Consider the following 27,997-nt stretch of genomic DNA (forward strand, 5'->3'; position numbering starts at 1 on the left):
AATCATCAGTGTCGGTATAAAATCAGTGAGAATTGAAATACTTTTCTCAAATCCTATGCTGTATTTGACATTCTTTTGTTTAAGAGCATTTAACCCTGTGTACATATACAAAAAATTTTTAAGAACTGTGAAAAGAATATTTTTTTATACTTTTTCACAACCATCAAAAGTGCTGGTATAGCAATTAAAGATCTACTTAAAAGTATAATACTGAAAAACTAACAACCTACAAATGTCTTCCTTTACATGCTGGTTAAAGGTTACATTTAATTGACATGTCATTTAACTGAAGAAGTGAGCAGGGGTGCTGAAAAGAATTTCAAGGCCCTGTGGGATGCCTCGATACTGCCCCCACCCCATGCATCTACTTCAGTTTTAACGATATTAACCATATTAGCGGCCAACCCTAACCCACACTCCCAGTATCTGCCAACAGCCAACGCAGACTTACCCTCATCAATTTTTAACTGCCCTCGTTTATTTTCAGCAGTTCATTCTCATGTGTTGTCTGAACAACTTCAGTTTTGCTCATTAATGAGCAAGTGAATACTGAGATTAAACAGTTGCGACACTGTACTTTGACTGAAAGCCGGATGAAAGATTCAGACCCTGAGGGTAAGTTAAGTCAGCAGAGGACAGCACAGGAGGCAGCTATGACATACTAAATGTTATAAAATAATTCTCATTTTTATATACCAAAGATCAGTTTCTCTGTTGTATTTTATATAAGTGGAAAATTATCTTGGGAAATATAGTTAGAGTATAGTTTTCAGAGAAGCTATACAAAAGAAAACTGAAAGTTTCTAATCTAAATTTAGAAATAATTCCCTGAAGAATATATTCTTCCACACTTAGTGTGGTTTCAGTGTAGTTTGCACACAATTTAGAACGCAAAAGTTAAAGAATAAAAAGTGTCATTCAGATACACAAACAGCATCAGCTTCAGAAAGGGCTACACTGATCGAGCACGTCAAAAAGAGGTAAACAGACGGTTAACCTCTATATGGTTTTTTTTTTTATCTCTATAGCTTATAGGTTTTTATATCATATGACTGCCCCTAGGACACCATTTAAAAATGTGATGGCAAGTCAGAATATCTGCAGTATATCTCCATTCTCCTGGGGTAGGTGCCACATTCCACCTTTGCATCCACACAGGAAGTGATGTTTTGCAAGAGAGACCATTCATTTCCTACACACCTCCGGCTTAATAAATAGACAGATCACAGCAATTCACATTTAAACTGGAAGACTTTCACAGTACATGCTCGCTTAAGTAGCAAAACACATGTAATAAATAAATTAGATATAAATATTACATTCTAAAGAAATGCACAACATTTAGAACAGTGATTCCTGTGCTAGGTTTCCCCATTAACTTTGAGCTCCCTGGTATCTGTGTGTGTTTTTGTTTTTGTTGTTGCTGTTGAGCTACAGACACAACAGACTGCACATTCCCGTTGAGGTAAATACAAAATAATGGCAGATGTAGTTTTTGCAAGTTGACCTGAGGGATCCTGAAAGTGAAGAGTAGCTCATCTGGCAAGACGTTGTAGGAAGACCTGGCAAGGTTTTATAAAGACTTTGAACATAAAGTCTTGTAATGTATTTTACAAGTAAAATGGCTGGGATTCCAGATAGGGTTGTACCACACAAATAAAACTGTCAGCGACAAGCTAATTATAATACTCTTTGAAACTCTCTCTGTGAAACATAATGTGCTCTCAATTACAAACCAATTCTTTATGCAAAGTTTAGAAAATTAAAAAGTGCCGGTTGTTCTCTGCTGGTGAGATGGCAGGACTGGGTATAAGGCGCTTTTTTAAAAAAAAACAAAAAAAAAAACAAAGCATTTTTAGTTGAACGCTGATTCAGTTCAAGACTCAGAATTGAAATTCGTTGTTTAAAACAACTACAAAAATGAATCCCAGTGAGAGTGAGAGCAAAGCTTATTTTCAAAGATACATATGGCCATGTTTTTAACACACCGGAGCATTGTTATGTGGTGACAAGAATGTGCTATCTGTTTATGTGGGACTCATGCAGGGGAGGTTTAATTAAATGTTGACACCGTGTGTGTCACTATCATACAGTATATACAGTCTACATTTCAAGACTCCGTATAAGTTGGGATCTGGGGCAAAGCACTAAGGTGCAGTCATTTGCATCAACTTGCTGTATGTATTTGTGTTGTTATATCTCTCTGAATTAAGTCAGTGCTTTGACAGTGACTGTAATGTTTGTCCTGTGAAAACGAGAGATCACAGTCCTTGTTTTTCTCCAACATGTATACAACGCCCTTCCCATTCAAAAAGGGAGGAGGAGAGAGGAGAATGAAGGAAATGAAAGACAATTGATCATATAAGACAATGGAGAATGGTGGGAGCTTATCTCTGTAAAGAGCCAAGACAAGCAGCTGAGTTACAGCGATTGCCTGATGCTCTGTGTGTGGGCGTGGCCGGGCCCGGGGAGTAATTCTGATTGCTTGCTGCCCTGTGAGTGGGTGTAGCTGGTCCCGGGGAGATGTTTTGATTGGCGGTGGCTCTGTGGGAGGGGGATGAGTACTGGACCTGCTGGGGACAGCCGTGACAGTGAGTGGGAGAGTTGCACCCAGCTACAGGTGAGGAGGAGAAGAACGGGGACGAGGGGACAGGGGAGGTAGAGAAGGAGCGGTGCAGTGGAGATGAGGCGGGGGACATGAGGGGACTGGTCTGGAGGCGCCACAGCAGCTCCTCATTGTTTCGACTCAGACGCTTCTTCTCAGTACTTTCCTTCTCGACAGATTCCTGGAGGTTGGCATTTTCTTCTGACAGCTGCCTGCAGGAAAATAACACAGAGGAAGCATAAAATGCAGTATACTTCATATATATATATATAACTTCATATATATATATATATATATATATATGTGTGTGTGTGTGTGTGTGTGTGTGTGTACCATGATGCCTGAATGTGTCTTACCTGGAAATGGCTAGGTTCATTTCAATACGAGCCTTCAGATCTTCATTCTGCTGCTGCAGAACCTGGACCCTCTCTTCGAGGAACACGTTCTTTTGGGCCTGCTCAAAAACAGAACACAACCACAGTGCAACCTTTCATTCACCAGTCATGACCATCATCCATATCCACACTAGCATGCATGTGCGTCTTGGGAATAGTAGTGGCGAAAACAGGTTTGGCGTGGCTTATTTGAGCCTACCACTTTCTCCAGGTCGGTGATCTTCTTCTCTTGCTGATGTATCTGTTGGTTCTTCATTTCTACGACCTCCTTCAGGCTCTTCAGATCTTCCTCGATGTGCTGGTATGGAGCTAAAGCCTCCTGTGTGTATGTAAACAAGACAAAGGACATATAAAAAAAAAAAAAGCAATAACTGGGTGAAAGATAGAGCTTTATCCTGTCAGGTTTTTGAGAAGTAAATGCAGTCATGTAGGTCCACTGTGCAGTGTCTCTCAACTGTAAGTGAACTCACAACTATCTGATCATCTGTACTCCTCCTCAAAGCCTCCTCAAACCGTTTGGCTTTGTCTCTTAGACTCTGGTTTTGAAACGTGAGAGTATCCACTTGATCCTGTAAAAGCACACCCACAGAGTACAGTTAGTGTGTATCAACCAAAAATTAAACATTAGCAATCTTTTTATTTTTTAACAGAATCATACCTGTAGAGAAAGCCTGAGTTTCTCAAAATCTTCTTCTAGAAGTATCTTCTGTTGCTCATGAGCTTTCCTTAAGTCTACACACAGATTCACAGACAAAGAGTTGGTGTTGTTTCCAGCAAATCCATTGACATATTGTGTTATTTAAATGAGGTCTAAAATTGAACCTCTCATGGTACGGGCGTGCTCCTCATGCAGTGTTGCCATGGTGATGTTATGCATGTCCCTGAGCTCCTGAATGGCTGCCTGGTGGTTGACTGTCAGCTCCTCCACCTAACAGACACAAAGGAGCACCCACACACAGTGATGTCTTTTAATGGCTAAGATTTCATGTGAAAACACATCTCATTCAAAGTGCAGACTCATCTGGCCATGGTGGCTTTGTCTCACCTGTTCTTCTTGTTGAGTTCTCAGTTCCTCCATCTCTGACCGATGCTCCGCCTTCAGGTGTTCTGTCTCTGCTGAGTGACACTTTCTAAGCCCCTCCTCCACCGCAGCTAGCTCCGCCTCCTGCTGCAGCTGCAGCTCCTGCAACTCTCGCTCAAATGCCACCTCCAGCGCCGTCTTTTCCTGCTGGATTCTCTCCCACTGCACTGAGCTGGAGACTGTGTGATATTTTAGTTTTGCAATTAATTTACCTTCATTTTGGCTCGATAATAATAATTAAATAATTGACAATCTACATATACAAACCTTTTTAAAGTAGAAGCACAATAAAAAGGTGTTCTCTCAGTCTTTCAAAACAAACATGATTTTTTCATAGACGTTTAGACATATCACCGGAAGAAAAACATAAAATGAATTCCATTTAGCTGCTTTAATTTCACCGTACTGCTATTGCGCAGGCTGCCTCACTTAATAACATCAATAGCAATAATAACAATAATAACTTCATTTGTATAACGCTTTTCAAAAGTTATAAAGTGCTTCAAGTTGAAGAGATGTAACAAGAGATTCAAAAGAATTAAGAAAATAAAGGCATGCACAGGACTTGGGACACTTGAATTAAACATTGCCATCATTAATCCCTGCTGTGCCAGTGTCTGCTGTGATGAAGTCCTATCTGTTACTTGATGTGACCGATTAGATATTTAAGTTCTTTGATTACTCACCCATTTCCTCTCTGAGCGTTTGCATTTCCAGTGACAATTTCCTTTGCTTTTCTTCTGTAGTTTTATTCTGAAAATCAGAAATAAATATCACTTTGACATAATACAGATTCCAAACAGGCCTAAAGGCTGAATTCACTATGACTTCACTACACCATGTTGGTGTTGTACAACTGAGGCTGGTAGGAATGTATTAGTTTTGCAGTTTCAAAGTAATGGACAAACCAGAGACATGTGCTAGTATGAATAAAGCAGAAATGTCAGGTGGAAAAACAAAGCCTGTTCCTGTTTTGCATTATGCTCAATGATGAACATGTATCCCCCACTAACTATACCACAAAAATGCACTGCACTGTCCTGCACACTGTCCTGATTTTCACCTGCTACAACTGTTGTGTCAGACTGATGCCAGCAGAGGGAGCACAAACCCACTCACACTAGCCCACACTTCAACTCATTCTGCCTTCTATACAGTACCTTCACTGTGGAACACTGTTTGCAGCACTCAGACTGTGGCAATAAAGTCAAGACAGTCCCTCGACAGTCTGGCAGCATTAGTACAGTTAATACATCTAGAGGCTAAATCAGACAGCGAGAGCTGGACGGAACCATCTCTGTGACACACTGAACTCTGAAGCACCCTTCACACCTTCACAATCACTTGTGCTCATCATGCCGCAAATCTCACCTCATGGTGTTAAATGCTGCAGGTGTTCTTCAGTATAAGTATGTGTACACTGTGTGTGTGTTTCAGACCATCCAGGCTTTGAGTAAATGGGAAGGCTGAGGAATTACAGTATGTAAATCTACACGTGATCACAGATGAACCTTTAAACCCTCTGCTTTTAATCAGTGGTTGCACTGCAGAGGAGATTCATGTGATGATAATGGTTTGTACTGCACATCAATATATAATTTGCCATTTCAGTCATCAGTTCATCAGTCAAATGAGAAAAAAAAAAACTTTGCACATGTAGAACAGCTGCTGTAGAGCAACACTGTTATTATGGTGTACAACAGTAATAATGTCATCGAGTATATGCAGTGTAACACTCTGGCTGGCTACCTTGAGGCAATACTGCTGAGTGGTGATGATAAAAGCTTCTAGTCCTAGAGAAGTCTTCTTCAGTTCTTCTCTTAGAGCTCTCAGCTGCCTCTCCTGCTGCTCACAGCGTCCCATCAGCCTCTGAACCTAAGTGACAAAGAATAAAACAGAGCAGGATAACATGGAATACGACACAGCAAAGTCCAAGTGGTGCTGCAGATTTTCTGATCAGCTCACTTCCTCCCTTTGCTCTTCTTTTTCTCTCTCCTGTGCTTGTCTGGCTCTCTCTTTCTGTCGAGCCTCCTCTTTCTCTCTCTGCAGGTTCTCCTGCTGTTCCTGCTGCAGCCTCAGGGGGGCCACGCGACGGGGGGAGCCTGGAGGAGCTGACCCTCGTACTGCCACTGCAGGCCGCTGCCCAGACTGGACTGTAGAGGTAAAAAACGCAAACAGAAAAAATTGGTCGGCATGTGTTTTACCAAAAAAAAAAAACTGTAAATACATATCATATATAAATATTAAAATGATATTTTGCATATGTTATTAATTTGTCAATAATTAATAGATCTAGGACACATCTATCAATAATAATGAAATCAGAGGAGACTTGACCCAACCTGCTAATGACCTTGTACATATGATAAATGACAGTAAGTTAACTGAGTCTTTGTTACAAATGAAACCTTGGGCTCATTCTCAGTCTGGAGTTCTTAATGATGATCCATCTAATTTTTTGATAAAAGTGATCAGTACAATGCAAGAACATATAGACATCGGTACATTATTTGTATTGTGTTTATATAAAAAAATAAGTACATTTACTGTAAGCAAAAGTGTAATCTATTCATTGATGTACTCTGAAATCTGTGTGTGCCACCTTGTCATGCAGTGTGAGCGCACACTAGCCTGTCAGCATGCACAGCAATCGTACACAGCTTCTTTCGGATGGAAAACTCTCCATCTTCACATTTATATTCCGGCTGACAAACGAGGCAAGGTCTGAGCACTGGTATCTACACATACAGCAATAAAATCACTGCAGCTCCACACCACTTCAACACTTTCATTCAGGCCTAGTGAAGCATAGGGAATGGTTTCCATGGCAACGCGAGGCTGGGTTTTGGGGTGCAGGTTTCCAGGTAATAAAGGGAGAGGCTGGTTAGAGGGAGGTGGGTAGAACATGAGGGGAGTGCTCTGGGACATGGGTAAATGTGGAGAGACAATGGATTCATTGAGAAGGTATCTGATGCAGCTGAATGACTGTAATGGTGATAGATAGCATCTTACAGGAAACAGAAGGTATATTTTGAACAAATACTGTTACATGTGCAAATAAAACCTGGAATCTGGGGAATACCTGTCTGAAAGAGAGAATCAGAAGACAAAAAGGTGCAAAAATGTATTTTCATGACATTTAATAATCCATCTAAATATATAAAAACCTTTAAAAATCAGCAGCTATTTCAATGTTACATCTCCATCAGTGTCTTTGCCTTGAAGCTGCATTTTTAAAATGATTTCTAGTCTCATTTAAATACTGTGTATAGCTCTTCTGCTGGCGCACAAACACACACATACACACACACACACGCGTGCACACGCACGCACGCACGCACGCACGCACGCACGCACGCACGCACGCACGCACGCACACACACACACACACACACACACACACACACACACACACACACAAACACAGAGACAGACATCTGTAGGTTCTACCTGAGGGGTTAGAGAGAGAACAGTGAATACGTAATGAGTTTATGTGGCTGAGTGTGAAGGCAGCATGCAGATGGTAGCAGAGGGGCTGATGGAAGCAGAATAATGATTTGAGAAATAATGAGAAAAGGTGATGGCAGACCCATGTGGGGTGCAGAGGCTAGTGGGAGTGTATGTGTGTTTAATAAGTGCTGTGCTGAGGTTTTAGGCACTTTAGATGTTTTAGATTCTTTTCATACAACACCATCAGGTGATTTATCCCAGGTTCATCATGCTGCCCACTGTGCAGGACAACAAGCAAATAAAGAACCCACTAGAGTTCATGAAGAACTATTTTCAGAGGCAAGAAGCACCAGGAGTCCTGCAGCAGATGGTCTGACCTCCACAGGGCCCTGATCTCAGCAGTGTGGAGGCAGTCTGGGATAACATGAAGGGGCAAAAGACACTGGGAGAGCCTGATTTTACAGAAGAACTGCAGCAGGTGCCACAAAGTACCAGGAGAAAACTGTGCAGGTCCAACCAAAGAGAGTTGCTGGTGGTTAAATGTATTCAGGCTGGGTTATTTGTGCTGTCACTATCTTAAAATGGCAGTAAAACAGAAAAAAAGCTACCCTGCTGAGAATTAGAAAGAAGATGTTTTTTATATTCTGAGAGGAGACAAGATCCAGCAACAAGTAGCTAAGGTGCACGAAAGCGAAGGGTGAACGGTAACAGCAGCCCTTTAGTGAAAAAACTAAGGTGAGAGAAGAGAGTGGTGTAGCCTGAGGAAAAGTGTGAACTCTACAACAAAAGATGGAAAGGCCCTCAGCAATCCTACAAGAAAATTATTTTTAACACCAGAAGAAGGAAAAGTCCAGGCTGCATGGTTCAAATTATGACAGAACAAAGTGTTTGAAGCTGTGTACAACCTACACCAGATATCTGAAATGGATGCAAGCTACTTTTGTGTGTGTTTAGATGAAAAACAGGCTATAAATATGAGACAACCCCAACTCATGATGTGATTAGTGTTGTGGATGTAGTATTACAGTAATATTATTACTTTTTTCAGTAATAAGTGGTGTAAGGGTTTACAATTTCCAAGGCTTAGCAATAATATTACAGTTACTGATCCAAGCCAAAATGCTAAACAAAGAATGGCGAATGAAGATGGGAGGTATACGTTCGTTAACTTCAAGTACTGTGGTTATTGTGAGTTCCTCTCAGATTATTCACTTCTTTCAAATGCAAGTCGTCTGAAGATCAAACTCCAGTGTCTCCAGAGTGTCTCTCTTGGGTTAAGAGTCATCATTTCTCAAGCATCAAAAACATTTATATGAAATACAACACTCCCATCCCATCTAGTGCACATGTGGAGCAGCTTTTTAGCTTAAGGGGTTTTTGATACTCAAACCTGGATGGAAGAGAAAAATAAGAGATTTGAGAAGCCTCTCCTAATGAGATACAACTGTCGTTTCATTTCTGACCAGCAGGACGTGACTTGATATGTCATTGCACTTAAGGGAAAGGATGAGATGTGTGGGTTTGAAAGATTCAGAGTTGTTTAAAGGCGTCTTTGACGGAGCTGACAGCTGAGTAATTAAAGTAAAGTAACAGGAAATGTAACACATTACTGCTGCTGCTGCTGAGTAATTAATAAATTAAGTATTTTTTTTATTTTTATATGAAATGTTTTGGTAAAAAAGACTCACCTGGGGACTGAGGTTTAGGATTAACCACCGCCAGCCTCTTCGGGGAGGATGGGAGCGAGCGTGTGACCTCTGAACTGCGCTGAAACTCCTTCCTGCCAACTGTCAATCAATAGGGATACAACCTGTCAGTGTGTGTTATGTGATTAACTTTAATCAGAAAAGCACACAGTGATATTTAGCTACTAGATGCCAAAGCAAACATATTAAAAAGGTTCCTAGGCTTCATATAACATAATGTCAATCAAACTTCACGCTACCATCACAGCAGTCATCCTTCTCTGTCGGCTCCTCGCGCTCTCCTTTTTTACTTTTTTCCTTTGCTGATTTTATCCTCTCCTAACTTTTTCAATCTTTCCGTTACCCTCCTTTCATCTCCAGCTATTTTCCCCCCCTGCTGTGTAGTATAACTATGTCCCACGGGGTTCTGGGTCAAACAGAAGCAGAGCATGGTGCAGGAGACGTGCCCATCATCTCGTTGCACTACCATGACATGACACACTTTTTCAGCCAACGCAGACAAGAAAGTCAGAATAGTCTTTGAGATTGTTTCTGTGCTCATGCATCTTCTGTGGTGAGTCATGTTAAATCTAGCTGGATTTAAAACAATAAATGTGAGATATGTTACAGAGGAGGGAACAGTGGGGAAAAGTGCGGAGGCAAAAAAAAAAAAAACTGATCATAGTGAATAAGTAAGTAGGTTTCAGGAGGTTAGTGGGGGATCTTTTGTGAAGCAGAGAGGAGAGGAGGAGAGGGGCCTTGAAAATAAACTAATTAGACCTGTAATGGGAGAGAAGCCTCTGATCCTGAACAAATCCCTCATATAACCCTGGAGGGATAGTTCAGGCCTGCAGAGACACTGTGTGTGTGTTCACTGTGCATGTGTCGGTGTGGCGATGCAAACTTGGCTCTGATAGTGACTCATTACTGCGAGTAGACACATGCTGTCATCTTGGTGGTGTGAAATCCAGCAAGACTATTTAAAGCTCCAAGTGTAAAATCTAGTTTAAACAAACACTTTCTCAATAGTATTTTGGGAAATAGTCTTAACAGGGGTTGGGTGAGAACATCAGGTTAATCCTTCTCTCCATGTGTTTAATTCAGGGGCAGCTGTTGTGTGCAGCCTAACTGAACCCAGAGACTGGAAAAAGTGGGCGACAGATAGCCTCCAATGAAAGTACACAATAAATAAATATGCCTTTCTGCAGTGCTAACAAATAATAACCCATAATCAGTTTATGGCAAACAGCGTTGAGAGTTAATAAAATTTAGACCAGCACAATTTCCTGATTATGTAGAAGTCTGTTTTTTATACTTACAGTTGAGACTAACAGTAAGTTCAAATCATGTGTGTTGAATTTCGAGGCCACTCTTTTGTTTATGTTTGTTTAATGGATTATGTCAATAAGCCATAGAACATTTTATGTGAACAGGCATAACACAGTCACAGACTATCTCTCCTTCCCAGTGGTGTGAAAGTCAAAATCAATTTCTAATGGCCTTAACAAATGAAAAAAAAAACACACACAATTACGATGGCAGCATGTTTGCACTTTAGATTATACAATAAACTGTAATGTAGTGTATGTGTGGGTGTGTTTGTGTGTGTGTGTGTGTGTGTGTGTATTTGTGTGAGATTCCCTGGTGAATCCTGACTGTGGGCTCTGCATAGTCAGTGTTGCCTGCAGCTTCTAGGGGCTCGGCAGGACAGTGTGTGCGTTTATAAAATATATGCGTCTCTACTGTGGAGTTACAGAAAACCAAAAATGGAATAGAAAGTAGAAAGATAAAAAGCAGAGTCTGTGCATGATTTGCACTTTGACAGGGACTGCTCAGGTGTTTCTTCATCAATAATTTACAACGCATTTAAAATCACCTTGGGCCTACAGCAACAGGGCTGAGAAAATGTTTTTCACTGCCACTACACTGTCTGCACACAGGCCTGACTGGGAACAACACAGCACTGATGTCTACAGTGTGTGCTTTGCCCTGCCATGTGTTTGTTTATGACATGTTGTGCTCTACAGCAAAGAGTTCTGTTTGGTTTGTTACACTGTAAAAGTTTAAGACAAGTGACAAATGTAAGTGAGTTAAGTGTGATGCCACAGGGCTCCTGGTGTTAATTTCTATGCGTAAAAATACAACCATGTGTGAAAAGCATCACTGCCACAGCTCTTCCTCTCCTCTGAACAGACAGGATTGGCAGCGTTAACTGTGACAGGTGTGACCTTTTCATCAGTACTTATAGGCAGTAGACTATGGAGAACATGTTAAATGACTAGTGTTTGGGTTTTAGGTTACTTGAAATGTAGTTTTAAAAGCCAAAATGGTATTTGAAGCTATTTGGGTTTGGAATTTTAATGTTTTCTAGAAAATGACAAAATGATGCATTGATGCCAACATTTTTAGTAGATTTTATGAGCCCAATGAATAACCTCAGTGTTTAACTAAATAGTAGGTGGAGATTGACTTAATGCTAGTACTGAGTTTGAGTTAAACAGCCAGCTCTGGTTGCGTGAATCCAGACACCTTCCAACACTGGAAGGCTGCAGGCAACTTTTCAGCACCGTGGCCATAGACCCAGACCAGCCCCAGCAGTAGTTCGACTCTCCACCTTTTGTCATTGCATCAATAATCTGTTCTGTCATGTATCATATGACTATAATGTCCAATTCATGCATAAAATATGTTGAGTGAAATTATGTAAGTATTTTAGTAACAAATTATTTCTGGACAGCTTGGCAGTGCAGTGTATACACTGTTGCCTCACTACAAGAAGGTTCTGGGTATGAATCCCATTCAAATCAAATCTGGGCTCTTTCTGTATGGAGTTTGCATGATCTGACTGCGATCTGTCCAGGGTATACCCCCCTCTCCCCAATGTCAGCTGGGATTGGCTCCAGGCCCCTGCGACTGGATGGAAATTCTTTTTTGATGGCAAACCAAAATGATCTGTGTATGTACTATAAACTTGCACTGACCTCCAGGAGAGCTTCTTGGCTGTGGAGGCAGGTACCGCCGGGGCAGGGCAGGTGTGGAAGGTGGCTGAAGACTGTTTCTGCGGCATGGTGCCACTCTCTGGTGATCGGTCGATGGAGGGTTAGTGGTCACTCTGTGAAGTGGAGGGTCCTCAGTCACATTTAGACCTGAAATATACAAGGTTATATTGGCTAATATTTTCTGTTTAAAAGTTTTTTTTTTCTTAATTTACAGTAGATATGGAAACATATAACTTCAGCCTTCCCTCTGTGATTTGCTCTATCTCAACTGCTGTCTTTGATTCTTTTTATAATCACATATTGGTTTTTCTACAGTCCAATAGGGCTGTGTTCAGTGTGAATTTGGGTTCACTGGACTGAGAAATGGTTTTGTAACCTTTGGGTCTCACTGCTGCAGCTCTCAATCCTACCTTTGTTAACACACACACACACACACACACACACACACACACACACAGACACACAAAAAGCTATTTCAATGCTTCATTGCTCATCCTGGTCTATATTATAGCTATGATCTATTAAATGACTAGTAGATAGTTTATACACTCTCACAGTGTGTATAATCTGCTCATGTCCTCCTTCGCAATCAATAAGGACACAACAGAAGAAAATTTAGAAATCAAGAGCTTCTTTAGGACTGCATTGCTTTATGTTAGAGACAGTACCGTCAGGCACTGAGTATTACATGGAACCTTATTTGTTTAGAAGAGCAGCTTTATTACAGATTGTTTTGGTGACCAACAGATTCTCCCTCCTACTGCATATAGAAACAAGTGGAGAAACACACAAATCATGTACACTACACACAGACACTAAACTACCCTCTAATATTTGCTGGATTGTACAAATATTATTGTGAGTAATGAGTCAGACTCTGGTTTGATACTGACTTAGTTTACTTACAGTGGATTTGCAACCACTGCATAACTGAGCAGACTATGAACTGAGAGTTGCTCACTTTTTACATTTCTTACCATTGTTTTTTTCTTAAGATAAAAATAGTGATGTCAGTTGGCAGAGTATGTTTGGCCCGACCATTAGGAGTTACAGTGTTTTGGCTAAAGACACTTTCAAATCTGGAAAATAAGGTATCAAACTACCAAACCTGCAATCAGGGTAGAGGAGGAAGAGGAGGATTTGGATCACAGAAACAAACATGTGCATGAGGCAACTAGCAATGAGAACAACCCTGAACGAGAGCAGGAATATGACATCGCTAGTGCAGCAATCATAAGATTGGCAGCAAATTAATGGATCACTGTGTACAATGGGTGCAGCTAGTATGTAGTGACACATGCTACATTCTCAAATCTCCTCCAGGGGTTGATTAGTGAAGCTATTTACAGTATTTCCTCCTCATTAACCAGTCAAGGGCAGAGGCAGTGAATCTAAGCCAGATATGATCTTAGACTAAGCAAGAACATTACTGTGTTACTGAGATCTGCAATTACTGCTGTTAACATCCTGCTTTAAGTGATGACTACCACAGGTTAAGATAAACTGTAAATCATAAAAATCTCTTATTTTAAAGAGAGGAAATCAAATATTAATCACTGCTGCTGCTTTCTAAGTGACTCGGATCAATTAGTTGGTTAATAGATGCAGAGCACAGGCAAGAGACAGAGGAACAGTAAATGACAACCTTTGGAAGTCAGAGATACAAAACTGATGGATGCTGTAAATGCTAAAAGGGAGAGCCTAATTCTAAAAGGATGTTTTCTTTAACGGCAAAAGGAAACTGATATGCAATACTGATGGGCTAAATGCCAGCGGAAGACGGATAACAGAACACGAGGAGGACAAGGAGAAAGATGGGAAACGGTGGCTGTATGGGATCAGGGTGAGCAAACAAAAGGATATGAAAAGATCTATGGAGAGGAATAAACGGATGGCACAGCAATGAAGCCGGCAGCAAGCTTACCATATTATGAAGACGGATGGAAATACCAAAGATATTAAAAAGGGACCATGAGCAAGAAGAAACAGCTGAGAACAAAAGACAGAGGGTTTTTCTAGCTCAGTGGGAGGCCATTTTATTGGAGCAGCTTGCTCCTTGTAGCAAAACTAATGCCAGAAGAATAAAACTGACTCTCATATCTCGGTCCTCATAAACCAACTGAAGAGGAAACAGATACTGAACCAAAAAGAAGCAACTGTGCATTCTTGGCAAAATGGCAATGAGGCTGAATGTCACATCCTTTTTCATTTAACAGTAAAATAGCAAAATCCAGACCCTGCAGGTGTTTCATTTAGGACACAATAGAAACACTGTCAGATCTTCTTAGTAGAATCAAAGTGTCCACATTGTGCAAAAGAAACTGTAGCCTGTTGCAGCTCAATCAGCAGCAGTTGTACACATGCAAGGCAGTACATGCATAAAATAAATAAATATATATGTTATATATATATATATATATATATATATATATATATATATATATATATATGTATATTTTTATAGATGGCTGGAACTTTTACAGATCTGATTTTGATGCTCCTGTTTTCAGATTCCCAGTGTTTGTGCACGTCTGGACCATCAGTTATGCTTGTAACAAAGATTAACATGGAGCTGGATGATAGATACTGGGAGTTAACAGTTAATGAACAGGCCCATTGAGCCCTTCCTCGCTGTCACAGCGCTGCTGTTTCAGTAACCCACTGCCATGTTAGTTTTTCTCTCCTCAGCCGCAGAATGTCAGCCATATCTAATTGGCCCATCTAATTTGCTGCTATATTAGTGTGTGTTTGTGTGTGTGCACGTGCACCATAGAAACCATCTGTTCACAGTGAGCTAGCATGAGTCACAGGCCAGATCTGAGCCCTGGCATCTGGGGTATGGCATCCACTCCCTTCCTCTCCAGCCTCTCCATGTTCCTCTCTCCCCACTCCTCCTTCCACTGCAGTCTCACTCTTCCTCTCTCCCTATTGCTCATTTTGACTCACTGAATTTACTTTTATCACCCCATCTCCTCTCCCTTCTTCTTCTCCCCTCAGATTTCTGCTCGGTTCTCCGTTTCGTTCATTTGATTTTCACCATAATTTCACTTTCACCTAAAGAGAAAACAGATGGAGGTGATAATACTCTTTGTTTGGCGATTGAGTTTCCATCGTGGAGTCAGCATGGCTTAAAGGCACAGGCTTCATTTTCCACCTTCAGCTGGATTCTCCACTCAGCTATGTAATAGAGTCTGTCAATCACAGTGGAATTAACAATGCATCCTCTATGTATCTTTCATGCAAATATGCTCCTGCCTCGGTACACACACACACACACACACACACACACACCTATGAAACACCTTAGAAGATGTCAGCAATTGGGCTAAAGGGAGGATTGGGTTTAATGGCTAATCAATGTCATATAGAGTAACCTATGGCCCCTCAGAGGCTAGACTAAGACATGCATACCTGAATACCAACTTGCAAACAGTGTCACCTTGGTTACCTCAATATGAGGTCAAGGAGATATTTTAAATATTTTGTCTGTTTTTAGTACAAAACTAAATGGTTGGTATTGTGCAGAGAGTATTGGTTTTATTTTGCCATTTTTTATATATACAGTAGAACTCTTAAGTTTCTGCCTCCATTTTAATACAATACAGCTAAATGTGATGTAAACAGCAGTGAAAATCAACAGAACAGGATTTTCTGCGAACAGAAAAAAAGCTCTTGTTGACAGTGTATTCTGGGGTTTATCTTGTCTAATTGGGGCGTTGTGTCTGTAGAGTGATGTTGCTGTTGAATTTTTAAAAGCAATTTTACACCACACAAACAAACGTCTGTTCAGCTCATTTTAATTGTGGTGAAGGCGCAAATCTCCAAGGTGGATTTTTTAAAAAACCAGGTAAAATAAAACCAAATGTGCTTTGCATGCGAGTGTAATTTGGGTGAACTTTTTAAAAATAATGCCTTTGCAAATTGCCCTATTCATTTCCCTCTACCTCTTCCCTCTCTTCGTTACAGAAACACAGTGCATACATGCATAACACACTGATCAGAGCAGGTTGACGAACAACAGTGGGGTGTTCAAACTCTTCTTCTAACCCACTTTACCGTCCTCCCCCGCTCCCAGTCGCTCTGTTTCTTAACGATTTCTTCTATCTGTATCATCCAGAGCCCTAATGGAGTCCACTTTGCTTGCAGATCAATGGGGAAAACAAGCAACTGAGCCTGATCTTTGTTCTCTCCGGTAGAAAAAGGAGGTACTGGCTTGCAGATGTTCCCCTGACATCCTTGATGGAAGGATTTGTGAGAACTCATCTGTCAATCTGTCTGCTCTTTGATTTGAGCTGGAGCACAGAGAGAGGGGGAAAAAAGATCCCTGATGCAAACATACTTCTCTGTACTTGTGCACCTACGTGCACGCAGGCAGAGATAAACAGAGATTCAACACAGAAAGAGCCCTTGGACATTAGAAGCTGAAGATGTTGACTCTCATGACTGATCTGTCCCCATTTTGCTGCGAGTCACAATATACATTAATTTTTGCAGTTTAAACATGCTCTAATAACCGGGCTATGTAAGGATTCAAAAAGCAATTATTTTTGGAGTAAATTTGAAATTCAAATCTGGGAAACTGAATGAAATGTCAAGCCTCTTTTTTTAAGATGTTATTTTTGTTACCAAAACTCTGCAGTTAAGGCTGTGACTGATATTTTATATTTCATACAATTTTAACACAGTAATGGTTTTCTAGGCAACAATCTTACCAGTCGTGACCACTGAACCCAGGGCCAGAAAAGACAAAGCATAGCACGAGTTTAAAAACTCCCCCAACATCGCAAAGAAAAGTTTGACAAAAAAGACATCAGGTAGCCGTCTGGCCAAAGATCAACAAGCGCTTCCACAGTGGGAGAGCGAGACCAGGATCTACACTCAGCCCAGTTTAGTGTGTACGGTTCAGATAGAGCGGAGAGATCAAATGGCTCACAGCTAAAGGTCACAGGCGCCACACAAAGTCAAAAGTGGAAGTCAATGTTCCTGCTCTCTCACTGTCTCAAGCACATACACATGCCCAAACACACACACACAGAAATGAACATCAAAGGTCCTTAATCTTTTTCCTCTCATGTCTGTCATCCTTGATTCCATTTTGGTCTCTCCATGCTCTGAGCAGCAGCAGTTCACCAGCAGGGAGGAAGAACATCTAGCTGCAGGCACTACTTTTAAAAACTACTGTCTTTCATGCTTGGCTTGCAAGTGTTCCTACCATTTGTGTGCTTGTGTCTGTGTGTGTGCATGTAAGTTTACAGGTGTAGTATTTATGCAGTGGTCCAAATACCCGTGAAGTTTTGAACTTCAGGTGCTCGATTGCTGAAGTGAATCTGCAGAGATTAGGTCATTGTTATATTGTGCATTAGGATGTGGACAATGCACTTACAGCAACATACGGTAAATGACATACATTGCTGAGAATGAACCTGTGGTCTTTCCATTGATTCATTGTACTGATATCTGTAAGGTACGGTCATTAAGCCATTATCTGCCCAAAAGGAAGGAGTAACTTCTGACTACAACCCAAAAAAAGAAATAGTAAAATAGAAATTTAAAGCTGTAAAAAGCAGTGGGTGACATACAATCACCTAAGTGCAATAAAAACCTTTTCCAGCTCAGTACTCATCTGTCTTTTTACATTTCGATTTAAGATTGTAGATGCTGGTGGGCAGTATTAGTGAGTGACTAAACATTACAGCTTATTGACATGGGAGGTAGGGATTTAAAACTTATGAGTTCTTAGTCCAAAATCCAAATTGCATGGTGTAACTTTTGTGCCATCAAAGTCTATGATCCCAAATATTCAGTTTAATAGCACAGAAAACCAATCAAATCAACAAGCACACACATTATACAATCAAAGCACAAGTCATTGGTTTATGCCTTTTCTTTACTTTCTTTTGCCCAAATGTTAAAAAAAAACCCTGGCAAAAAGAATGAAAAACCCCAGCACCATGACACAGATATGACTTTTCAAAGAATGACAACCTGCACATTTATGCCACTTAAAAAAACAGATTCTGATCTGGAGACCCAAGGGACTCCTCTTTTGTCTGCTTTACATCTGATATGTGCCTGCACTACATTGCCACACAACTTGTAGTCATTTTCAACGAATGGCAGAGAGATGAAAAGGTTGGGGAATAAAGCATGAGTACAAAAGAAGCGAATGATGACATAACATCGTGCGTGAGAACGGAGGTGCTTACGTCAACTGTAACTGGGAGAGGAAGAGCAAGCGTTCCCTATGTAGGTCACATTAAAAACACATGCAGTTACTACACATTCAGCCAACTAACCGACCAACCTGCAGTAGCAGAGCTGAAATCACACTTTTTCATGACTGTGAAATTTAAAACCACTCTTCAGTCAGCAGCAATGCACAGCCAAGTCCGTGATATCACACCAAGTCTGCACTTTGCCATGTCATGAATTTTAAGAATCATCCTAGAGCTGCAGCTAATTGATATCAACACTGACACAATATTTGAAAAATGCTAATGAGTTTAATTAACTAATGTTAGTGCTCCTATTTGGGTCAATCATCTGTGAAACATGCACAAACAAATTAATGACCGAACACATGGTGAAACTTGAACTGTAATTATACTACCTGACTATTATCAATGAGACACTATAACTGGGCATCTATATTGTCTTATACTGTGTCCTCATGTGCTGCAGTTCTACAGTTGTTAATCACATGGAGCTTGTGTATGAAAATGGAGAGTGAAGCATGAATAAATTGTAAGAGGGGTGGAGCTCAGGAAAAGAAACTAAACTGTAACATAATGAATGTGGGAGGGGGGCTGTTTATGCAAACTGTATTCATGAGGGGAATACACTGAAGTAGGCAATAAAACAGTATGGTAATGATAATAGTGTGCTCATGATGCAGTGATAAACTACTCTAGGTTTTTTGTGATGAAACAGATAAACAGTAACCTGTCATAAAGACGTACCAGAAAGTGTAAGAGCTGGAATCAAATCTCCCATATATTATCACCGGTGGCAACAAATATGTAATGAGCAGACTCACAGTGTGCTGTCCTGCAGGGGTCACTCTGTGTGCTGTCAGCAGACTGAGCCGAGGAGACCGAAGACACGCTGGAGCTCCTGACGAAGCCAAAGGCTGCCAGGCGGCCCGTGGGGAGACGGCTGGAGCTGAAGCCTGGGGGGCGCAGGCCTGACTGGCTTGCTTTGGGAAGCAAAGACCGGGAGGCAGCGGTCTGAGGCTGGGCTGCTGCTGTCGCTGGAACATGAGGAGGAGCAGGAGGAGGAGCAGCAGGAGCATAATGGGTGAAAACCTGGTCATCTGTTACAAAACATAAAATGAAATATGTTATATATTTTTCTTTGTTTTTTTATTTGCAAACAGAAGATTGAAAAGCAGCATCAGTTCCTGAATTTGATCTTATCTGGTAATAAGCATTGTATTTATGTTCTTTTTGCTTGAGCTGTGTGATGTGCGTGCTGGTAGTGTGTATTTGTGTGTGTCTATGTTTGAGTGACTATTAACCACTGCTCACATACCACCAAAATAATTGCAAGGGGTTAAGCATTTATTTATTTCCCTGGTGAATCATTCATCCTCCTGTGTTGTCTGTGCTTTCACTGGGCACCAGGATGTCTCCAACCACTACACGGAGCAAACATAATAACAACTGTATAACTGCTGCCTTGTCATACTAGTAGCGGTTTGGGCTACTGGACAACACTTTCCCCAATGCCAAAACATGTATGACATTTGATATGGCCCCAACAGATGCCTAGATTCAACACAGGTATGTAATTTTTTAGTACATCTATTATGTTTCTAGTTAGTCTGTATTTATTGTTCATTAGATTATTAGTAATTATTTGTTACTGTAGGTATTACAGTGATTCTGAGTGCAGTTACTCAAACCTTTCAGGTTTTCAATTATTTAACAAGAAGAATGCTAAAATTAACAGGGTGGTTAAAATAACGAAAATAAGAAATTGAAAAAAACAAAAGAAAAAAGAAAACACGGGGAATCAGAGGATTGAGAGAAATAATCCCACAGTAGCTTCATAATGGCAGCTATTGTCAGTGAGCAATGGGGAGAAATCCTCCCTCTGTATATATATACAGTATGATTTCCACCATCAAAACAGATGAAATGTGTGGGCATGAACAACCAAGGCTGTACACACACACGTAGACACAGTAGGCAGCAGGCAAATCCCCAGGCCTTGGATAGAAGCCTCATCTTGGGCAGCCCAGCCTGCAATACAAGGATTAGATCCTAGACTGAAGCGGAGCATTATACCATGCTGGGTGCAGAGATAAGGTAGGCAGCCCTCCTTTCCTCTCCATTGAGAAGGACTGCACAAGTTTTGTTGGTAGAGAGACAAAAAGTGGGACAGAAAGAAGGAAGAGAAGTCACTAGTGTGCTATAACTTCATTCTAGCCTCCCTCCATTCATTCCCTCTGTGAAATGACAGAGAGAAATAAACCTGACAAACATCCACTTTAGCCGTGATCCTACGAAATAAAAATACACAAAATGTTTTTTCCCCTCTTTTTTCAGTCTTTTTCATTTTATTATTCCACACATTTCACCTGCAAATACTAACCTGATACACACCTGATAAAGTGACTCCTAAAAATAGTATTAAAATTCATTTGAGAACAAACTATAAACAATAAAAGCCTCTGTGTTTTCTGGATTTGCAGTTTTTTTTCATCAACCAAAGACATAGATAAAATCACTTTACCGTGCCGTTACGTCTGAAACACTAACTTTGGTTTCTCTACAACTCCTTATAAAGAAAAACAGCATTGTACATGTATATGCATTGGCTTTCACTGAAAGAAAGAGCATCCTAACTTGACATTGGAATATGAATATTCAGCCCAAAAAAGCCAGTTGGACAGGTAGCTGATTTGAGCACTATAATGACCAACTCATTTAAATTATGGCCCAAGGTGAGCGGGGACAACCTGCTTGGATTTCCTTCAACAAAGCATTAAATTGCATGTTATTAAAAGTGATACTTGAATGAACAGCAATCTCTGCAGCTCTATGGGAGCACAGCACAGGGCTTCACTGATGTGAGGAAGGGAGCCTGAGCATCTCAACATGCACAAATTACAATACATTCAACACAGCTGTCCTATGATCCACATTATCATACAGAGTTTAACACTTACACTTTAATTATGTGAACAATTACAGTGATTCGACAGCTATACAACAGCTATACAGTATAATTACTATGATGTATAGCCACAGGACAAAGAGATTTGCTTTCACAGAGGGCTAAAAGTTGTAATTCACAGTGATGAAGAGAACAAAGGAGACTAAAGTGCTTATTGGCACACTGTCAAAGGTTAGAATTCGGATATCTCCAGGAGATGGATGAAAACAGAAAATCTATCAATTACATAGCCTTTATAAATACACACACAAACTGTAAGACACGCACTGACTCAGTATAGAGAATATTTCAGCTGGTATTTATTGGTGCAATGTAGGGCAGGGTACAGCAGTGAGGGGAGATGATCTCTGCAGGAAGATACTGATACGTTACTTAAGAGTTGATTGCTGTGAACTTCAAAGCGTGCAGTTCTCAGAGGACAAACAGCGCTGAGACAACATACATATGGGTTAATAGGGATTATGGTAATGATGCCTGAAACATCATAACACTAAGCTGATCGATTCTATATGTGCAGTTTTGGATTGTGTGTGTCTATACATATTCACATATACAGTAAGTACCAGAATGTGTATTTTTACTGTGGGTGCAGGTTACTACACTCTGGGAGAGGGAGCTTCAAATATGCATGGAAGTGATAAATGCCACAGCCTTCCAGCTGTGTGCAGGGTGATGAGCACATTTCATACTTCAATATTCCAATGAGAGTCGAGCTGAAAGGTAAATCTGACTTCAGCAGTCAGAAGGGGTATCTGAATCATCTAAATTAGAAATAGGCTGTGTGGAAAAATGTGGGCGCCTTAATTTATTTATTTTGTTTTGTAGATGGCAGTCTTCTTGAGCAGAAGAAGCCCCCTCAGAGTATTTCTTAAAGCCTACCAATCACATCAGTTGAAATTAATCTCAGAGAATGCATTTTAATAAGCTGCCTTCATCTCAGGCCAATTTGAGAGGGAAACAGTCCCAGAACTGCTCGTTGCTGTAAATGAGAAGAAAGATAAGGTAGCTCTCTAGTGTGTCAAATTTTGGGTTCCTGAAATCAAATCTGACAGATACTGTGGCTCAAAAGAGACCATCTCCATATGGCATGCTAGCTGTTTTCAGTGAGGAAACGTAAACCTGTTCAAAAACATATTATGAGAAAATTAGTTATTTACCTGAGTTATCTTGGTTTATCTGAGTGGTTGCTGGGCTGACAGGTTGGACTGGGTGGCTGAAAACCAGGCTTGACCTCTGCCCTTGAATGGGTCCTCTGCCCTTGGTTGATGAGCCTGTAGTCGTTCTGGTGACAGCTCCCAGGCCCAGACGCAGACCTCTGCCAGACCGCAGGAGACTGCCACTCCCTCCGGCCTGAGCAGCCATCCGAGGCTGTAGCTGGTCCTCAGCAGAGGTCCCTTTAAAACCGGCAGATCTTCCCACCTGGAATTAACCCAAAACATATTTAACAATATAATCATAAAACTGATCCTGTACAACAGCTAGTATCCAGTAAGAATTCACACATTTTGGTTGCATGGCTGCTGCACGTTGCAGGTGTGGACTCTGCTGCATGTTCTGTATGTTGTAAGTGGAACAGTCTGAAATGTAACAAATTAACTCTAAAGAAAATGTAGGTTATACATTCTCTACTCTGAGATAGAAGCTACTGACCCAGCTGAGGAAAGTGATCCACATATACTCATAGCAATGACAGTACAAAATCCTCACCTCTGAAAGTGAGTTCTCTGCTTTGCTGCCCAGCTTCGGAGGGGCTGTGTGCCCGTGTACATGCACATGGGTGGTGGCATGTGTGTGTGCAGGGGGAACAGTGTTTGTGTGTCCAGGGGGCCTGATGCTCCTGCTCAGTACGCCTGATGGGAAGATGTTTGTCTGCAGCTCTTGGCGGTACTTGTCATAGAGCAAATTGGAAGCAGAGAGTACTGGGGCTCCTCTGGTTTCTGCATCAGGCTTGGGGGGGTCTTTAGTTGTGTCCATGAAGGAAGTGGATGTTGGGCTGTGTGTATATGCTGAGAGCCTCGATGGGAGAGAGGATACTTGATAAGGTCCGTCAGCAGCTTGAGGCTTAAACTGAGGATTCTTTCGGACATAAGTAATGATTTTGGGCCGAACCCCTTTAGGTTTCAGTGTAGGTGACGGGGAGCTCTCTTTGGGGTTGGAATGGGGCGAGCTCTGCTGGTTGTTAAGAGGCGCTTTGGGGATTACACTTGTGCTTATATTAGTTTTGACTGGTGCTCTTAAGCAACTGTTGCCATAGCCCTGAGCTGACGTTGTTACAGCAGGGTTGCATCCTGGTGGGATGTGCCGAACCACTCCAGAGACATTCCTGGAAATGAGGTACATGGAGGGTTGCCTGCGAGGTGAGCCCTGGGGTGTCCTGAGAGGGGACAGGGGAGGGGTGGATGACCTGGATTCAACCCCAGTCCTACTGGGACTGGAGCAATTCCTTCTGTATGTGAACTGTGTCTGGGGTCTCTTCTCTGTAGTGGAAGGGTTGGAGGAACTGGAGCTATGCCGTGTGGTTGTAGCTGGCTGTTTTTCCATAGGTAAAGCCTCTCTCTGGGCTGCCTGGTTGGTTTGTCTAGGCTGGGAGACAGCAGATGAGTTATACAGGTGGGAGAAATCTGATGGTTCACGTAAAGACGATTTTGTAAACTTTCTGTTTGAGCTATTATTGGGAGATTCTGGAGAAGGCTTGGGGGAAGTAGGTTGCCCTGGCTCAGCTTGATGAACACTAGGTTCTGGTAAGCTCCTCCCTCTTCCCATCTCTGTCTGACACAAGGGTCTGACAAGCTGTTGCCGTCGTGGTGGCAGGACCCTCTCCTCAAAACCAGCCTTCCTCCTTTGACCCAGTCCTCCATCGGAGGACAATACATTTCTGTGATTTCCCTCCACTGCTCTCTGATCTTGGCTGCAGTTTTGAGGACAACCATGTTTCTCTTGAGGATACGATGGTGGGGATTTCTGGTTGGCATCTACAGAGACTGTCCTCCTTCTGGTCTGGGCTGAGGTAGTGTTGTTGGAATTGGGATAACGGTTAGTCTCAGGCTTGGACAGAGAGATGAGGGACTGCGCTTCTCTGTTATTATCCAGAGCACTGGACAAGCTCCCACTAAGGGAAATGGCTGACAGACTGGAGACAAACACATTTGTCTCAGACTTGGACTCCTTCAGACCTCCCTTCCACCTTTCCCTGCCTGACCTTGTGTCACTTTTTTGTATTGAGCCTGTCACGCATGTGTCTAGCTCTTCAGTGCTATGACAGGCACTCCTTTTCTGCACCTCTTTGCCTCCCTGTATTATGCTGTCCACTTTGTTGCTGTCGTTGTCATTTCTCCTCATGCCAATCGAAGCAGAACTGGCAGTTGAACTGGAGGATATGGACATGGGCCCGTCATCCTTTCCATCTCTCATACTGCCTCCATCATTTTCCTCCTCATTCTCCTCTTCCGGATCCCTGTTTGGTAAGAATGCATGTATCTCCTGACACTCCAAAAGCTCCAACTTTGTGAGCTCAGGCTCCATGCATTGTTGCTCTGAGCCCCAGATCACTAGCTTGTCTGGAGATTCCCTCTGAGACACTAAAGGAGGAATGGAGCTTGTGTACCCTTCTATCAGTCTTCCACCTTCACCAATCAAAGATAATTGATTGGCATTATCGTCCCCTGATTGTGGAAACTGGATCTGGGTTTTGTTTCCAGCTTTATCTCCTCTGTCAACATTGACCCTCAGTCCCTGGAATCTAGTTGGGATGCTCATGTTGGACAGACTATTCTGGGACACTCAAAGACACCTGCAGGGAGCTGAGGCCATCTATGGAGTTAGAAATCTTTCTTCCCTTCCTTACTCTCTTCTTCAGGGTCCTTGTGATGATGGCCCTCCAGTTGAATGTTCCAGATACAAAATATCATCTCATGAATTCTTTTTCACTTCGCTAGTTATCTGGGATTTACTGTAAATTAACAAAGCAGCTTTTGATGACTCTTTAGGAAGATCAAGGTCTGCTCAATCTGCAATAAAAGACAACAAAGGGAATTGTAAGAAAGAGCAACAGAAATTAAAACCCATTCTGTTTTGCCCCCGACGGAGCTACTTTTAGTTTTTAATATTTAGTTTGACATGGGTAGAAATCATTTCTAAAATCAGCTTTCCATGGCCGCCAGTATTGTGTTACTTATATCACTGAATAATCACCCAAAACAAAACAGAATTGACTGCCCATGGGAAAAAAAGACAGTGGGGCATTTCTTTCAAATTAAAACGCTTTTTTTTTTGTGCATCTTTTACAACCATTAAACAATTTTAATGTAAGTGTAAAATGTGATGTGAGGAATGGCTATGTGCTCAAGGAGTAATAATATTCACAGTGTAGCAAAAGTACAGCAAGAGCAGTACTACAGCATTAATAATAGGACTGCAATTATCAAATAATGATGGATGTTCACTGAAGGGCAGGAAGAAAACAGATAAGTGAAGAGAGAAGTAGAGGGTGGCTGAGAGTACAGGCTGTTTAGATGTAAAAGAAGGAATCACCCTGGAGATGGCTGACGAAGACAGGCAAAGAGGAAGAAAGAGAAGGGTGCAAAGTGTTTTGTAATGAGCTTGTTTCCTCAAGAGACATTGAAAAATAGAAAGCAGGATGAGGATAGGAAGAAAACATCTGCTATAAAACAGCTGCAACCATTTTGGTGTTATAGAATATACTGTGCAACCAAAGAGTGTTCCTAATATACTCACATGTTTTGTGTGTGTGTTCCTGACATAAAAACGATAAAAATAAATAAATAAATAAATATGTGTGCATTTGATGCAGAACCAGCAGCTCCAGGGACATAAATCCCATACTTCAGGTCTGATTGCTATAGGAGGGTGAATACTTTCAAAACACATTTAAAACCAAACACATGTAGTGAGTCTGAGAATGTTTCCATCTTATTCTGTTAAGCCCGTCAGGTAAATGTCTCATCCAGTCATCTATCTAGGCAATGAATGTTGTATATTTAGACCAAGATAGTTATTACTCAGTCAAAATATGTCTTCAAACCCCTCACACTGAATATGTGAGCAGTTTCCACAGTTCAAACAGGACTCCCACTCTCTAATTATATTTGCAGTGAAGAGGACTGTTCTCATTAGCAGGTGCCATCTCCATGTGTCCTGTGGCAGCAGTATCAGTGAACTGAGAGAACTGAGACAGCAGCTCCCACTGCCTGTGGCAAATGTGATGCTGCTTCACTGTTGGCCACATTTTGTCCAAATTCACTAGGAAGGGAAACATTAAAAGGTTCTGCCTAAATGGCATCTTAAAAATAATGAGTTAAAATGGTTATTTAAGGACTGAAAATTACAGATGAAGCTAAATATCAATTTTTAATTCATATTTTCAGATTGGTCAAAATAAATATTTCTTTAATATACTGGTAAAATTCTGCTTGGCATGAAAGATTGCTGCGAGACAGAGGAAAAATTCTTTGTGGTAAACAACCAGATAAACATGTAGGGCAATCCACATATTGACTCTCTTTAATTATTATCCAGTTATGAAACACACAGTGTAATTTCAAAGCGGTGGGGATGGAGAGGGCTGGGATGAGGAGAGAAAGAGATTGTGTGTTAGAGAGTGAGAGATGTCTGTGAGAGGACATGGTGGCAAATCGATCACAGCACTGATCTAATACTGGAGCCTGTGCTGATGACAGCAGCCTTGTGAGCCTGAGCACTACGCTTGGTGACAGCGGCTGAACGATGGGTCCACATCACCTTACGGAGCTGGAAACAAAAGCCTTCTGGGAAAAATCCCAAGAGCAGAAGAACCCGTCTAGCCGCGTAAATAAAAGGACTTGTGAGGACAAAAAAGCATTTTTTAAAAAATAGGTGCATCTTGGGATATTTCAGGAGACGTGTTTGAGAAGAAATCTTGATGGGGCCTCCCTGCTTGCACGCTGCCGTATGGTGGTGACATATCTAATTAGATGTAAAAAGCAAAGAGGATCACAGGGGACTGAGGTGATGAAGCAGTGCTGACGAACAACTGAGCTGATGTTTCCTTTGATTGGAATATGAATCATGCAATTACAAATGTGGAAAAATATCTGTGATCAACAAGCGTCTACTTTTCGAGCAGAGGAAACACAGCAGACACAGGGATAATGTTTGGCTTTAGGAGTTGGGTTGTGTCTGCACTGATGTCAACAATGCACTAAAAAAAAAACCCTGCAGTTAATTTCTTATAGACCATGAATAAACATGATAAATTTACATAATGATGATACAGTAACTTCTTTCAGGAATAAATATTTGAAAGTAGTATAGTGCTGTTTTTTTTAATGGAATTCAGTGCACACCAGCGAAGACCAGACAGAAATTATTCCTGTGTAAGTGCATGTTAGGGTTTTCTGGGCTGGAATATCAGTAGATTTTATTTTAGCTGATGGTGCGACCCACCAGTTGAGGTAGCTATGCAGTCTGAACTCCTGTGGGAAAACAGCAGGAGACAAAAGCTGAGCAAAGAAATTGAACAGTCCTGCTTCTGTAGTCATGGCAATGTCATATCTCTGGGGAAATGGGGGATACACGTCCAGTCCCCTGCAGCTCCCATCGAGGAG

General features: G+C 41.4%; 1 protein-coding gene across 1 annotated transcript; it reads right to left on the bottom strand.

The window, feature by feature from the left end:
- Positions 1-1,046: 1,046 nt before the first annotated feature.
- On the bottom strand, positions 1,047-25,151 carry mtus2a (microtubule associated tumor suppressor candidate 2a). The gene is made up of 15 exons (XM_026328947.1): positions 23,103-25,151; positions 22,553-22,814; positions 19,252-19,527; positions 12,198-12,362; positions 9,220-9,318; positions 6,047-6,234; positions 5,831-5,956; positions 4,768-4,834; positions 4,046-4,260; positions 3,823-3,928; positions 3,659-3,732; positions 3,471-3,569; positions 3,200-3,319; positions 2,962-3,062; positions 1,047-2,817 (listed from the first exon to the last, which is right to left on the bottom strand). The coding sequence occupies exons 1-15, from the start codon at positions 25,149-25,151 to the stop codon at positions 2,388-2,390; spliced, it is 4,377 nt and encodes a 1,458-aa protein (XP_026184732.1). The 3' UTR covers positions 1,047-2,387.
- Positions 25,152-27,997: the final 2,846 nt, after the last annotated feature.

The sequence above is a fragment of the Mastacembelus armatus genome, chromosome 14, assembly GCF_900324485.2.
Source record: "Mastacembelus armatus chromosome 14, fMasArm1.2, whole genome shotgun sequence".
Classification (NCBI taxonomy): Eukaryota; Metazoa; Chordata; class Actinopteri; order Synbranchiformes; family Mastacembelidae; genus Mastacembelus; species Mastacembelus armatus.